A 14,760-nucleotide genomic window follows, 5' to 3' on the forward strand; every position below is an offset into this window, starting at 1 on the left:
CTGCGGTTGTGGGGCGCCCGCGGCCGTGCGGGTCCCGGCTGCGGTTGTGGGGCGCCCGCGGCCGTGCGGGTCCCGGCTGCGGTTGTGGGGCGCCCGCGGCCGTGTGCGGGTCCCGGCTCCGTTTGTGGGACCCCCGCGGCCGTGGGCGGGTCCCGGCTGCGGTTGTGGGGCGCCCGCGGCCGTGCGGGTCCCGGCTCCGTTTGGTGCCTTGGCTCCCCAGCCTTGGCCTCCGGGCGGGTAGGAGGTGAGGCTTCCTCTCTCGTTGAATTTCCCAGGCGGTGAGGAGTTAAAGCAGTCCTCTTTGAAATCGCTGTCGAAGTTTTTTTTAAGTTAGACTTTAGAACCGGTTTCTGTGGGTGTAGCTGACTTGTTCCATCAGTCCTTCATCTCCCGAGGGGTGGCGGGGCCGGGGTCCCAGGGCGCCCAGCGGTGTCGGTGCTCCGGGTGGGGGTCCCAGGGCGCCCAGCGGTGTCGGTGCTCCGGGCGGGGGTCCCAGGGCGCCCAGCGGTGTCGGTGCGCCGGGGCCGGGGGTCCCAGGGCGCCCAGCGGTGTCGGTGCTCCGGGCGGGGGTCCCAGGGCGCCCAGCGGTGTCGGTGCTCCGGGCGGGGGTCCCAGGGCGCCCAGCGGTGTCGGTGCGCCGGGGCCGGGGGTCCCAGGGCGCCCAGCGGTGTCGGTGCTCCGGGCGGGGGTCCCAGGGCGCCCAGCGGTGTCGATGCGCCGGGGCCGGGGTCCCAGGGCGCCCAGCGGTGTCGGTGTTCCGGGCGGGGGTCCCAGGGCGCCCAGCGGTGTCGGTGCGCCGGGCGGGGGTCCCAGGGCGCCCAGCGGTGTCGGTGCTCCGGGCGGGGGTCCCAGGGCGCCCAGCGGTGTCGGTGCGCCGGGGCCGGGGTCCCAGGGCGCCCAGCGGTGTCGGTGCGCCGGGGCCGGGGTCCCAGGGCGCCCAGCGGTGTCGGTGTTCCGGGCGGGGGTCCCAGGGCGCCCAGCGGTGTCGGCGCGCCGGGCGGGGGTCCCAGGGCGCCCAGCGGTGTCGGTGCGCCGGGCCGGGGCCGCAGGGAAGCGCAGCCCAGGCTTTGAGAGGTTCCAGGAACGAGCAGACGCAGGCCTTGCCGCTGCCGCGGAAGCGCACCTGCTCGCCAGAGACAGTAAGGAGGTGTAGACGGTTTAACAGGCGTGGGTACGAAGCGAAAGGATGTAAGATGTTTTGTGCTCTTCACAGTTGGGAAACTCGGATCATTCAAGACAGTCTTCAAGGTTGAGAACTTATGGGGCAAACCCTTTTCAGCCAAGTGGGAGTTTTTTTTTTAAACTTTTTTTCTATTTGCCAGGCAGAGTTGGACAGTGAGAGAGAGAGAGAAAGGTCTTCCTTCCGTTGGTTCACCCCCCAAATGGCTGCCACAGCCAGCGCCCAAAGCCAGGGGCCAGGGCCTCCTCCTGGTCTCCCATGGGGTGCAGGGCCTAAGCACCCAGGGCATCCTCCACTGCACTCCTGGGCCACAGCAGCGCCGGATCCGAAGTGGAGCAAACATGGCACAAACCGGAGCTGTTGTGGATGCTGGCGCTGCAGGCGGCCCCGCCCCCTCAGGCGGTGCCCAGGCCTGCTGACCTTCCAGACCAGTCCTGTCAGTGTGTGTGTGTATTTATTTTTGACAGGCAGAGTGGACAGTGAGAGAGAGAGAGACAGAGAGAAAGGTCTTCCTTTGTCGTTGGTTCACTCTCCAATGGCCGCCGCGGCCGGCGCGCTGTGGCCGGCGCACCGCGCTGATCCGATGGCAGGAGCCAGGAGCCAAGAGCCAGGTGCTTCTCCTGGTCTCCCATGGGGTGCAGGGCCCAAGCACTTGGGCCATCCTCCACTGCACTCCCTGGCTACAGCAGAGGGCTGGCCTGGAAGAGGGGCAACCGGGACAGAATCTGGCGCCCCGACTGGGACTAGAACCCGGCGTGCCGGCGCCGCTAGGCGGAGGATTAGCTTAGTGAGCCGCGGTGCCGGCCCGAGAAAGGTCTTCCTTTATCGTTGGTTCACCCTTTAATGGTCGCTGCAGCCGGTGCGGCAGCCATTGGAGGGTGAACCAACGGCAAAAGGAAGACCTTTCTCTCTCTCTCTCTCTCTCTCTCTCTCTCTCTCTCACTGTCCACTCTGCCTGTCAAAAAAAAAAAAAAAAGAAAAGAAGAAGAATGATGATTGGGGCCGGTGCTGTGGTGCAGTGCGTGGGAGACCTGGAAGAAGTTCCTGACTTTGGCCTGGCACAGCCTTGGTCATTGTGGTCATCTGGGGAGTGAACCAGATGGAAGCTCTCTCTGTCTCCTCTCTATAACTCTACCTTTCATTTTTGTTTTAAGATTTATTTATTTATTTGAAAGAGTTACACAGAGAGAGGAGAGGCAGAGAGAGAGAGCAGTCTTCTATCCAATGGTTCTCTCCCCAGTTGGCTGCAATGGCTGGAGCTGTGCCAACCTGAAACCAGGAGCCAGGAGCCTCTTCTGGGTCTCCCACGTGGGTGCAGGGGCCCAAGGACTTGGGCCACCTTCTACTGCTTTCCCAGGCCACAACAGAGGGCTGGATCGGAAATGGAGCAGCCAGGTCTTGAACCGGCGCCTATATGGGATGCCCGCACTGCAGGCCAGGGCATTAACCTGCTGCACCACAGTGCCGGCCCCTATAACTCTACCTTTCAAGTAAATAAATAAGTATTTTAGAAAATGGATGAAAATTGAAATTGTCTTTTAAAAAGTATTTTTTTTATTTGAGATGCAGAGAGTGTGTTCCCATCTGCCAGTTCACTCCCCAGATGCCTGCCAAGGCTGGGGATGGTCCAGGCTGAAGCGGGGTCAGAGGGGTCTCCCATGAGGGTGGCAGGAACCAGATTACTTTTGAGCCATCACCACTGCCTCCCAGGTGTACACTGCAGGAAGCTGGAGTCAGGTTTTGAACTCAGCTCTCTGATGTGGTTGTGGGCATCTTAGCTGTCAGGTCAAATGACTTCAGAGTGAACTTAGGTAAGAATTGAGACTCCAGAGGGTACCCTCCGGATGCCTCCCCCGCTTCCTCCTCTAGGAAGTGTGCTTGGGCGTTGGCAGGGGAGGGCGAGGCTGGGCTTCACCCTGCAGGGAGCCAGAGCTCACAGGCTGGGAGGTAAGCTGGGCGGTAAACGTCTCCTTTCATCTGCAACAGATAATCCGCGTCCAGTCCCCGGATGGCGTGAAGCGGATCACCGCGACCAAGAGAGAAACAGCTGCGACGTTTCTGAAAAAGGTACCGCGGCGCGGCCTTCCCCTCCTGTCCGCCCTCCTCCTCCTCCTCCCTCCCTCGGCACTCGCGATGCTCGTCTCTGCTGTGTCTGGGTGGGGTTGCTGCAGGCTCGGTGGTCACTCTTGGTCACTGCTTCAAGTTGCAGGGCCTGGAGCTCAAGGGTGGGCGGAAGAAGTGTTCTCACGTGTGTGAGTGAAAATGTGGGGAAGCATCCGGTGTCTTTCCAAGGGGAATTGGGGAAGCAGGCACTGAGTCATCCATCCCAGTGTTTCTCAGACGTGAAAGCCACACCCGCCTCTCTGTGAGCGAAAAGTGACGGGAGGGGCTGGTGTCCTGGGGCAGCAGGTTGTGCCAGTTTGAGTCCTGGCTGTTCCACTTCAGATCCGGCTCCCTGCTGACGCACCTGGGAGAGCAGCGGCAGATGGTCCAAGCGCTTAGACCCCTGCACCCGCGTGGGGGACCTGGATGAAGCTCCTGAGTTCGGGCTGGCTCATCCCTGGCTGTTGCGGCCTTTTGGGGAGCGAACCAGTGGATGGAAAACCTCTCTCTCTAACTGCCTTTCAAGGAAATACATAAATCTCTAAAAAAAAAAAAAAAAGGAAAGTACAACGTACGTGCAGGAGCACAAGCCAGACCTGGAATGGGATGTGAGACTTGGAGTAGGTGCGCGGCTTTGCTTTTCACTTCAGCCCAGAGGCCGGCACACTGCCGGGCCTGCTCCCGCCTTGGGGAAGGCGGTGCTGCCGGAGCACAGCCAAGCTCGCTGTCTCCTTGCCTCTGGCTGCTTTGGAGCTGAGTGGGCGTGACCAAGGGCGTGGTTGGCAGAGCTGGAATATTTACTACCCAGCTCTTCCAGAACAGGCGTTCCAGTATGTTATAAGCAGATGTTTTAACACCTCTTTAATGATAAAAATATATACATATAGAGTTTTTGTTTATTCATAAACAAAACCAAGTTCTGTTCACGTATGTAACTGTCGTATGTTAGAGCGAGGGACTGCAGGGCCCTGCCGTGTGAGCCGTCCATTTTCACAGAAGCCGGGATGAGGCTGGGGGAGCAGGGATCTGCCGAGGGTCGCGCTCAGCCGCCTGGAGCTGTCACTGGTGCTGCAGCACTTGTCCGGGAGATTTAGTTTCTAGAAGTGACCACCAAGGCCCACCACCTGCGACACCAGCGTCCCACATGGGTACCAATTTGAGACCTGACTGCTCCACTTGTGAGCCAGCTCCCTGCTAATGCACCTAGGAAGGCAGCAGAAGACGGCCCAAGAGCTTCGGTCTCCACCCACGTGTGGATGGGCTTCCTGGCGCAGCCTGGCGCAGCCCCTCCACCGTTGCAGCCGCTTGGGGAGTGAACCAGTGCACGGAAGATCTCTCTGTTTCTCCCTTGCCTCTCTCTAACTCTGCCTTTCAAATAAATAAACACATTTTTTTTTTTTAAGATTTATTTATTTGAAAGAGTTACACATACACACGGAGAGGAGGAGAGGAGAGGTCTTCCATCTGCTGGTCCACTCCCAAACTGGCCCCAATGGGTGTAGCTGCACCAATCTGAAGCCAGGAGCCAGGAGCTTCTTCCAGGTCTCCAAGTGGGTACAAGGGCTTGGGCCATGGGAAGTGTAGTAGCTGGGACTCGAACTGGCTCCCATATGGGATGCTGGCACTACAGGCAGTGGCTTTACCCGCTACGCCACAGCGCTGGCCTCCATTTCATTTTCTAAAAAAGATTATTTACTGGGGCTAGCGCTGGGGCGCAACAGGTTAATGCCCTGGCCTGAAGTGCCGGTATCCCATATGGGCACCGGTTCAAGGCCTGGCTGCTCCACTTCCGATCCAGCTCTTTGCTATGGCCTGGGAAAGCAGTGGAAGACGGCCCAAGTCCTTGGGCCCCTGCACCCACGTGGGAGACCTGGAAGAAGCTCCTGGTTTCAGATTGGCATAGCTCTAGCTGTTGCAGCCATCTGGGGAGTGAACCAGCGGATGGAAGACCTCTCTCTCTCTCTCTCTCTCTCTAACTCTGACTTTCGAATAAATAAATAAATAAATAAATCTTTTAAAAAAAGGATTTATTATTTATTTATTTGAAAGGCAGTTAGGGCCGGCGCCGTGGCTCACTTGGCTAATCCTCCACCTGCAGTGCTGGCACCCCGGGTTCTGGTCCCAGTTGGGGCGCCGGGTACTAGTTCCAGTTGCTCCACTTCCAGGCCAGCTCTCTGCTGTGGCCCGGGAGGGCAGTGGAGGATGGCCCAAGTGCTTGAGTCCCTGCACCTGCATGGGAGACTGGGAGGAAGCACCCGGCTCCTGGCTTCAGATTGGCGCAGCGCTGGCTGTAGTGGCCATTAGGGGAGTGAACCAGCGGAAGGAAGATCTTTGTCTCTGTCCCTCTCACTGTCTGTAACTCTCTCTCTCACTGTCTAACTCTGCCTGGCAAAAAAAAAAAAAAAAAAAAAGGCAGTTAGGGAGAGCGTCAGAGATCGATGTCCATCCAGTGGTTCACTCACAAATGGCTGCAGGCCCAGCGCCAGGCCAAGCTGAAGCGTGGAGCCTGGAGCTGCTTTTGCGTCTCCCACGTGGGCAGCAGGGCGCTAGCACTTGCATTCCCAGGCACATTCGCAGGGAGCTAGATCAGAAGTGGAGCAGCCAGGACTCTGGAATGCTGCATTGTGAGCAGTGGCTGAGACTAGCTGTGCACAATGCTGCCCCCCCCCCCCTTTATTTAACAGACTTGGGCGTTCATCTGAAAGATGGAGGAGGGACAGAGAGACCTCCTGTCCTCCATTCCCTGAGGGGCTCTGCAGAGGCTGAGGCAGGAGCTCCATCAGGGTCTCTGTGGGTGGCAGTGCCCAGTACTTGGACCAGCCGCCTCTGCCTTCCCAGATGCAGTGATAGGGAGCTGGGTTGGAAACAGCAGCCGGACTTGAACTGGTGCTGACGTGGAATGCCAGCATCATAAGCAGTGGTTGAACCCAGCTTCTCCACAATGCCAGCACCAGGGAATTTTATTAACCCTGTAGGCGCCATTTAGAGATAATGATTTTATTTTTTAAGATTGATTTACTTACTTGAAAGGCAGAGTTACACAGAGAGAGAAATCTTCCATCTGCTGGTTCACTTCCCAGATGGCTGCAACAGCCGTGGCTGGGCCAGGCTGAAGCCAGGAGCTTTCTCTGTGTCTTCCACTTGGGAGACAGAAGCACTTGGGCCATCTTCCACTGCTTTCCCGTGTATTAGGGAGCTGGTGAAGTGGAGCAGCTGGGACTTGAACCCGCACCCATGTGGGATGTGGGCGTCGCAGGCAGCAGATTAACCTGCGCCACCATGCCAGCCCTGTGATTTTTTTTTTTTTTAAGATTTATTTATTCTTTTTGTTTAAAGATTTATTTTATTTGAAAGGCAGAGTTACAGAGAGAGAAGAAGGGATATAGAGATCTTCCACCCTGTGGGGAGCAACTGGGAGCAACTCGGACTAGACTAAGTTACTGGAATTAAGACTTATTCTATGCATCTGCTCTCCCACAATATGGCGCTGGGAGAAGGGAAACAGCTTCTACACAGCTGCCTCCAGTTCAACCAATAAACTGTAGGACTTGCTCCTGATTGGAGGAGAGCAGCGTACTCGGCGTGTGGGTAGCAGAGTTGGGATTGGTGGAAGAGGACTATAAAGGAGGAGAGAGACAACATGCACCAGGAACATCTAGGGGGAACATCTATCTGAAGGAACACCTGTGCAGCCCCCGAGAGAGCCGGCCGGCGGTGTGCCGCTCCCCTGCGGAAGTGGGGAATGTGGCAGGGGGAACCGCCCTTCCACGGAGGTGGAAGGGTCGGTAGCCAACCCGGGAAGAACCAGCAGCAAACCCGGGAAGGGCCGAGCAGACAAAAGAACAGCGCAGGGTCCTGTGTCGTTCCTCCACGAAGAGGGGGAGCGACATAATGGTGCCGTGACTCGGATAGGAAGCCTAGGCAGGGTCCTGTGTCGTTCCTCCGTGAAGAGGGGGAGCGACGCCACCCCTGTTCACTCCCCAGATAGCTGCAATAGCCAGGGCTGGCTCAAGCTGAAGCCAGGAGCCAGGAGGTTCTTCTGGTCTCCAGGTGCAGGGGCCCAGGGACTTGGGGCGTCTCCGCTGCTTTCCCAGGCACCTTAGCAGGGAACTAGATGGGAAGTGGAGCAGCCGGGACTTGAACCGGCGCCCACGTGGGGTACCATGCTGCAAGCAGAGGCCTTGCCTGCCAGCACAGCGCTGGCCCCGTGATTTTGTTTTCAAGTTGGATTTTTGTCATTGATGTTAAAGTGGAATTGTCTGGGGAGCGTTGTGGCGTGTTGGATGTGGCTGCTCCTGCGATGCCAGCAGCCACATGGCACTGATTCCTGTTCCGGCTGCTTCATTGTGATGCAGGTCTGCTAATGCCCTGGGAAAAGCAACAAAAGATGGCCCAAGTTTTTGGGTCCCTGCCACCCACGTGGGAGACCTGGGTGAAGTTCCGGGCTCCTGACTTTGGCCTGGCCCAGCACTGGCTGTTGCAGCCATCTGGGGAGTGAACCAGCGGATAGAAGATATCTTTGTCTCTGTCTCTCCCTCTCTGTAGCTCTGGCTTTGAAAATAAATAAATACATCTTTAGAAGAAAAAAACACCCAGAATTGTCAGAGCAGGTGAGACTCAGAAAGTTTCAGAGGTTCCTAAAAATGCAGTGTCGTGCTTGTGACTTGGACATGCACCCGGTTATTCTGAAATCCGGGTTGTTTCCCCGGGGGAGTTCATTGGTGCAGATAGGAAAGTGCCGACCACGGCAGGCGGCTCATCTTGGCGCAGTGGGGGGGTGAGGTGTCCGTCACTCACCGCTTCATCCCCAAGGCCCTTACCAGCCCGTGAGCCACTGCTTAGGAGAAGTTTGGGAGAGAGGGAGGGCACATCATTATGTTCTTGCACTTGTCTGTACGAGTCATATTGAATCTGTTAAAAATGAATTAAAAGAAAAAAATAAATTTTCTTGGGGGTACTCAAACACATTAATTTCTCTAAAATAGATTTGGGGAACATTTCCGCAAATGAAAAACCTCTCCTCTGATCATAAAAATAATTTGAACCTGTGGCCGGCGCCGTGGCTCACTAGGCTAATCCTCCGCCTTGCGGCACCGGCACACCAGGTTCTAGTCCCGGTCAGGGCGCCAGATTCTGTCCCGGTTGCCTCTCTTCCAGGCTAGCTCTCTGCTGTGGCCAGGGAGTGCAGTGGAGGATGGCCCAAGTGCTTGGGCCCTGCACCCCATGGGAGACCAGGAGAAGCACCTGGCTCCTGCCTTCGGATCAGTGCGGTGCGCTGGCCGCAGCGCGTCAGCCGTGGCGGCCATTGGAGGGTGAACCAACAGCAAAGGAAGACCTTTCTCTCTGTCTCTCTCACTGTCCACTCTGCCTGTCAAAAAATAAAAAAATAATAATTTGAACCTGTTACACAAGGTCAAACAATACAGAAAAATACGAATAAGCAAGTAAGAAGCACTTGAAATTCTAACCGTAAATAACCCCCGTGTCTGTGTGCACACGCACCGACATCTCTGCATGTGTGTACCTAGTGGGTTGTCCTGGGTGGGGTCGCTGCAGTTCATGTCTAAGACACGGCTGAGTTCAGGGAGAAACATTATCATGTGCCCCAACAAAGATGTGGTCACGCTGCCTTTTCCGTGTTGTTATAATTTTATTTTGTACTTATAAAAAGTGTTTATGTATACATTTAGGATTTATTTAAATCATGTGTTATTGTGCATACATAAGCCGGAGCCCCTGACTCCAGCTGGGAGTCCTGCATAGGTGGCAGAGTCCCTTGCGCTTGTACCGTCTTCCACTTTCCCAGGTGCGTTAGCAAGGAGCTAGATTGGAAGTGGAGCAGCCAGGATTCGAACCAGCACCCTGATATGGGATGCGCTGCTTAATACTGGCCCCGTAAGATTTTTATTTTATTATTTTAGATTTACTTATTTATTTTAAAAGTTAGAATCACAGAGAGAGAAGGAGAGACAGAGAGAGGTCTTCCATCCACTGATTCACTCCCCAGATGGCCGCAACGGTTGGAGATGCGCTAATCCGAAGCCAGGAGCCAAGAGCTTCTTCCAGGTCTCCCATGAGGGTGCAGGGGCCCAAGGACTTGGGGCCATCTTCCACTGCTTTCCCAGGCCACAGCAGAGAGCTGGATCAGAAGAGGAGCAGCTGGGACTCGAACCAGTGCTGGGCCTTCTTTTGTTGCTTTTCCCAGGCCATTAACAGGGAGCTGGATAAGAATTGGAGCAGTGCCTGTATGTGATGCCAGCATCACAGGTGGCAGTGCCACCTGCCAGGCCACAGTACCAGCCCCATGGTTTTTCTTGATGCCCAGTGCTTTCTGTCTCACTGAAGTCAGAGTTCGCAGCAGCAGTCACTTTCCCTGCCTGTGTGAAACGTAGCCGCCTTTGAGTCCAGTGGCCTGGGCCAGAGTTCACAGGGAGCCACTCGGATTCAAAAGCACTGCCTTGGGCCCGCGAGGCGTAGCAGTCAAGCTGCCAGAAGGTTCTGGAGTCCAGGGGCCGGCATTGTGGCGTAGTGGGCAAAGCCACTGCCTGCAGCGCCAGCATCCCACATGGGTGCCGGTTCAGTTCCTGGCTGCTCTGCCGTGGCCTGGGAAAGCAGTAGAAGATGGCTCAAGTCCTTGGGCCCCTGCATGTGCGTGCGAGACCCAGAAGAAGCTCCTGGCTTTGGATCTGCCCAGTTCCGGCCATTGCGACCAACTGGGGAGTGAATCAGTGGATAGAAGACCTCTCCTATCTCTCTGCCTTTCCTTCTCTCTCTGTGTAACTCTGACTTTCAAATAAATAAGTAAATCTTTAAGAAAAAAAGACAGACACTGGCATCCGTATGGGTGTCAGTTGGAGACCGGCTGCCCCACTTCTGATCCAGCTCCCTGCTGTTGGCCTGGGAAGAGAGCAGAAGACGCCAAGTCCTGGGCCTCTGCTCACATGGTAGACTCAGAAGAGCCTCCAGGCTCCTGGCTTCTCTCTCTCTGTCTCTGACTCTGGGTTTCAAATACATAAATGAGTAAATCTTTAAAAGAAAGAAGTGCTGGCTGTGTCACACCCTCCCCACTTGGGAAGTTGCTTTCCCTACGCGGTAGTAACTTTGCTACAGCTAGAGCTTCCGCCAGGAGACTCCCGTTCTTAGAGACAGCCTGCAGTGTTTTGTCTACAGAAAATCGTTATTTTCTGTTTTTGCAGAATAGGTGAAATGCCACAATATGTTACTTTCAATTTGTATCTAAGCTGTTTCAGAGAAAAGTCAAATGTATTTTTAGTTGTTGTGCCTTTTTTGTACTTGGTAGCCAGGTTTCATGGTCTTTAGTTCCTAGTGCTTTATTTTATTGAAATTACCACTATTAGCTTGGAAAACATACATAGTCACATGGTACCACATGCTGTCAGGTAGTGTCACATACATGATATAAATCCTTTTCCTTTTATTTTAAGGTTTATTTATTTATTTGAAAGGCAGAGTTGCAGAGAGAGGAGAGACAGTGGTCTTCATTCGCTGGTTCACTCCCCAGTGGCTGCAATGGCCAGGGCTGGACCAGACCAAAGTCAGGAGCCAGGAGCTTCTTCCGGGTCTTCCGTGTGGGGCAGGGGCCCAAGGACTTGTGTCTTCTTCCTCTGCTTTCCCAAGCACATTAGCAGGGAGCTGGATCAGAATTGGAGCAGCTGGGACTGGAACCCATGCATATAGGATGCCCATGCAGCAGGCGCTAGCTTTACCTGCTATGCAACAGCACCAGCCCCAAATCCTTGACTCTTTTTTTTTTTTTTTTTTTTTTGACAGGCAGAGTTAGTGAAAGAGAGACAGAGAGAGAAAGGTCTTCCTTCCGTGGTTCACCCCCCAAATGGCCGCCACGGCTGGCGTGCTGCGATAATCTGAGGCCAGGAGCCAGGTGCTTCCTCCCAGTGTCCCATGCGGGTGCAGGGCCCAAGGACCTGGGCCATTCTCCACTGCACTCCCGGGCCGCAGCAGAGAGCTGGACTGGAAGAGGGGCAACCAGGACAGAATCCGGCTCCCCAACCAGGACTAGAACCCGGGGTGCCGGCGCCGCAGGCAGAGGATTAGCCTAGTGAGCCGTGGCACTGGCCCTTTGACTCTTTTTAAAAGACCATTTCTTGAGGGCAATGTTGTGACATAGCACTAAACCCACAACACAACGCTGGCATCCCATGGGGCACTTGTTAGAGTCCTGGCTGCTCCACTTCCAATCCAGCTCCCTATTAATGAGCCTTGGAAAGCAGGGGAAGGTGCCACAAGTCTTTGGGCCTCTGTACCCTTAGGGGAGACCCAGATGAAGTTCCTGACTCCTGGTTTGGCCTGGCCCAGCCTTGGCCATTGCATCCATCTGGGACGTGAACCAGCAGATGAAAGATCTGTCTCTCCTCCTCTCTCTTTAACTCTTCAGAATGACAAGGTGATGTGGAGTTAACTTTTTATCTGCATTTTTTCAGCAGAACATAGGGTTAGTTTATAAAGCTAATTGTTAATCAGCGTTTTCCTACCAGTAAGCACTTGCCAGGTTTCTCTCAGTAATTCCTGGTTACAAGCAGCGCTGGGCGGCAGCCGCTGGCGGAGCCGGGGCCCTTCCGGCCTGCAGCTCCTCCCGGGGACCGTGGCGGCTCTGACCGCTCAGCGCAGCGCCCCTGGCGCGGCCTCCTTTGTGTCGTTTTCCCCTTCGGAGTTGCTGCCTGAGGTCGCTGCGCTGCTCCTCGACTGCTGGTCTGTCTGCACCGCTCTGCGTGGAGAGCGTGGCCTGCCGCACTCGTGGCGTCGTCTACGCCTCGTTCAAAAGTCACAACTTAGTTTTACCATTGATTTTAAAAGTAGAAATTAAACTTCCTCGGCCGGCGCCGCGGCTCACTAGGCTAATCCTCCGTCTGCGGCGCCAGCACACCGGGTTCTAGTCCCGGTCGGGGCGCCGGATTCTGTCCCGGTTGCCCCTCTTCCAGGCCAGCTCTCTGCTGTGGCCAGGGAGGGCAGTGGAGGATGGCCCAGGTCCTTGGGCCCTGCACCCGCATGGGAGACCAGGAGAAGCACCTGGCTCCTGGCTTCGGATCGGTGCAGCGCCGGCTGTGGCGGCCATTTCGGGGGTGAACCAACAGAAAACCTTTCTCTCTGTCTCTCTCTCTCACTGTCTAACTCTGCCTGTCAAAAAAATAAAAATAAAAAACAAAATAAACTTACCTAACATGGCCAAGATCTTGTGCTTTTCGACAATGACTTCTCCCATTTTAATTGATGCCTGCATGAGACTACATTTTCCTGAAAAGATTGAAATCATGAAAGGAATTTGACTAACAAAGATGAGCAGTTTATAGTCCTCTGAGCTTTTTTTTTTTTTTTTTTAAAGCTTTATTTATTTATTTGGGGCTGGCAATATGGTGTAGTGGGTAAAGCTGCCGCCTACAGTGGCAGCATCATACGTGGGTGCTGGTTCAAGTCCCGGCTGCTCCACTTCCAGTCCAGCTCTCTTCTGTGGCCTGGGAAAGCAGGAAAAGATGGCCCAAGTCTTTGGGCCCCTGCACCCGCGTGGGAGACCCGGAGGAGGCTCCTGGCTCCTGGCTCTGGATTAGCCAGATCTAAAACAGATCTGGCTGTTTTAGCTACGTGGGGAGTGAAGCAGCAGGTGGAAGACTTCTCTCCCCCTCTCCTGCTCTACCTCTGCTTCTCAAATAACAAAATAAATCTTTTTTAAAAAAGCTTTATTTATTTGAAAGGCAGAATGACAAGAAGAGAGAAGAAGATTTTCCTTTTTTTTTTTTTTTAAAGATTTATTTGAAAGAGTTACAGAAAAAGAGATCTTCTGTCTGCTGGTTCACTCCCCAGATGGCTACAAAGGCTGGGGCTGGGCCAAATCCAGGAACCTGGAACTCCGTTTGGGTCTACCATAGGGGTGGCAGTGGCCCAAGAAGTTGGCCCATCCTCCACTGCCTTCCCAGGCGCATAAGCAGGGAACTGGATTGGAAGTGGAGCAGCTGGGACTCAAACTGGTGCCCTAGCGGATGCAGGTGTTGCAGGCGTTGGCTTAATGCACTGGCCCCAGAAAGAGATTTTCTGTCTGCTGGTTCACGCCCAAGTGACTCAGCAATCGTGCCTGGGCCAGGCCACAGCCAGGAACCCTGTCCACTTCTCCCACATGGGTGGTAGGGGCTCAAGCATCTTGGTCATGTCCTCCTGCCTTCCCAGAAGGAAGCTGGATTAGAATCGGTCACCTGGGGCCAGCACTGTGGCACAGCGGGTACAGCTGCCTCCTGTGAGGCCAGCATCCCATACGGGCACCAGTTCAAGTCTCAGCTGCTCCACTTGTAATCCAGCTCTAATCCCTGTTAGTGTGCCTGGGAAGGCAGCAGAGGAGGGCCCAAGTGGTTGGGCCCTTGCAGCCGCGTGGGAGACCTGGAAGAATCTCCCCGCCCTGGCTTCAGACTGACCCACCTTTGGTGGTTGCAGCCATCTGCAGAGCGAACCAGTGGTTGGAAGATTCTCTTTCTCTCTGTGACTCTTTCAAGTCAATAAATGAATAAATCTTTAAGAAAGAATTAAAAGGTCGCAGAGCAGCTAGGACTTGAACAATCATGGTGATAATGGGGGCTTGTCCTGCTGCTCCGAGGCCCTGGCCTCCGCTGGGTGTTCTCGTTCTCAGGTCTAAGATGTGTGTGTGGTGTGCTGATGCTTGCTTCCGTATTAAACCTCTGTTGTTTGGGCTTATTTTAGGTTGCAAAGGAATTCGGCTTCCAAAATAATGGCTTCTCAGTTTACATCAATAGAAACAAGACTGGAGAGATAACGGCATCGTCGAACAAGTCCCTCAGCTTGCTGAGGATCAAGTAAGTGCGCGGAAGAGCTGGGACAGCCTGCTTCCTGCGGAGCCTGCTCACTGCCCATCCCTGACTGCGGTCCTGCTAGCTGATGGAGACGCCAGGCTGTGTGGCTGGCCAGCTACTCAGCTGTCCCCCAGTCTGGACTTTGTGGAGCTTTGGGAAGTGTGTCACTTAGGAGAAAGTCAGAGCTGGCACTCAGCTGGTTCTCCGTGGGCAGTGGCCTTGAGCGTGACCATGTGCTAGTCTCTCATGTTGGCTGTTTGTTGGGGAGGGGCCAGGTGTCCACCCACAAAGCCTGCAAAGGCCTCTCAGCACCCCACCGTTTGTGCGTCAGGTTGGTGGCGTGCATTCCCGTCACTTTGTCTGTTTTGTGCTGTGAGGGCCGTGTTGGAGAGGCTGTGGCAGACAGGGTGGTCTGCGGAGCCGGCGCAGGTGTGCTGGCTGTGGCTGCAGCAGAGCCCCAGGCGTGAGGCAGCCCTCTGCTGGGGCCAGCCTGCCCTGTGTGTCCGCCAGTCAGAAGAATGGGCTGTCTGGGCAGTTTGGTCATTTTAAGCTTCACAAACTGGTGTACTCAGGGGAAGACAGACAGGTGTGGTGTTCAGCTATTCACTCTTCTTAGTTCATCGTCTTGTTGAGTTTGTAAAGGGCTGT

The 14,760-nt window shown here is 55.0% G+C and overlaps 1 protein-coding gene across 1 annotated transcript in view; it reads left to right on the forward strand.

The window, feature by feature from the left end:
• The window catches only part of NPLOC4 (NPL4 homolog, ubiquitin recognition factor), a 57,796-nt gene that overhangs the window by 864 nt on the left and 42,172 nt on the right, over positions 1–14,760 (forward strand). The window contains exons 2-3 of the mRNA XM_070060159.2: positions 3,167–3,247; positions 14,003–14,115. Coding sequence (XP_069916260.1) covers positions 3,167–3,247; positions 14,003–14,115 — 194 coding nt within the window. The remainder of the gene's footprint in view (positions 1–3,166; positions 3,248–14,002; positions 14,116–14,760) is intronic.

Source organism: Oryctolagus cuniculus, chromosome 17, assembly GCF_051225735.1.
Source record: "Oryctolagus cuniculus isolate XC-2025 breed Fujian yellow rabbit chromosome 17, ASM5122573v1, whole genome shotgun sequence".
In the NCBI taxonomy this organism is placed as follows: domain Eukaryota; kingdom Metazoa; phylum Chordata; class Mammalia; order Lagomorpha; family Leporidae; genus Oryctolagus; species Oryctolagus cuniculus.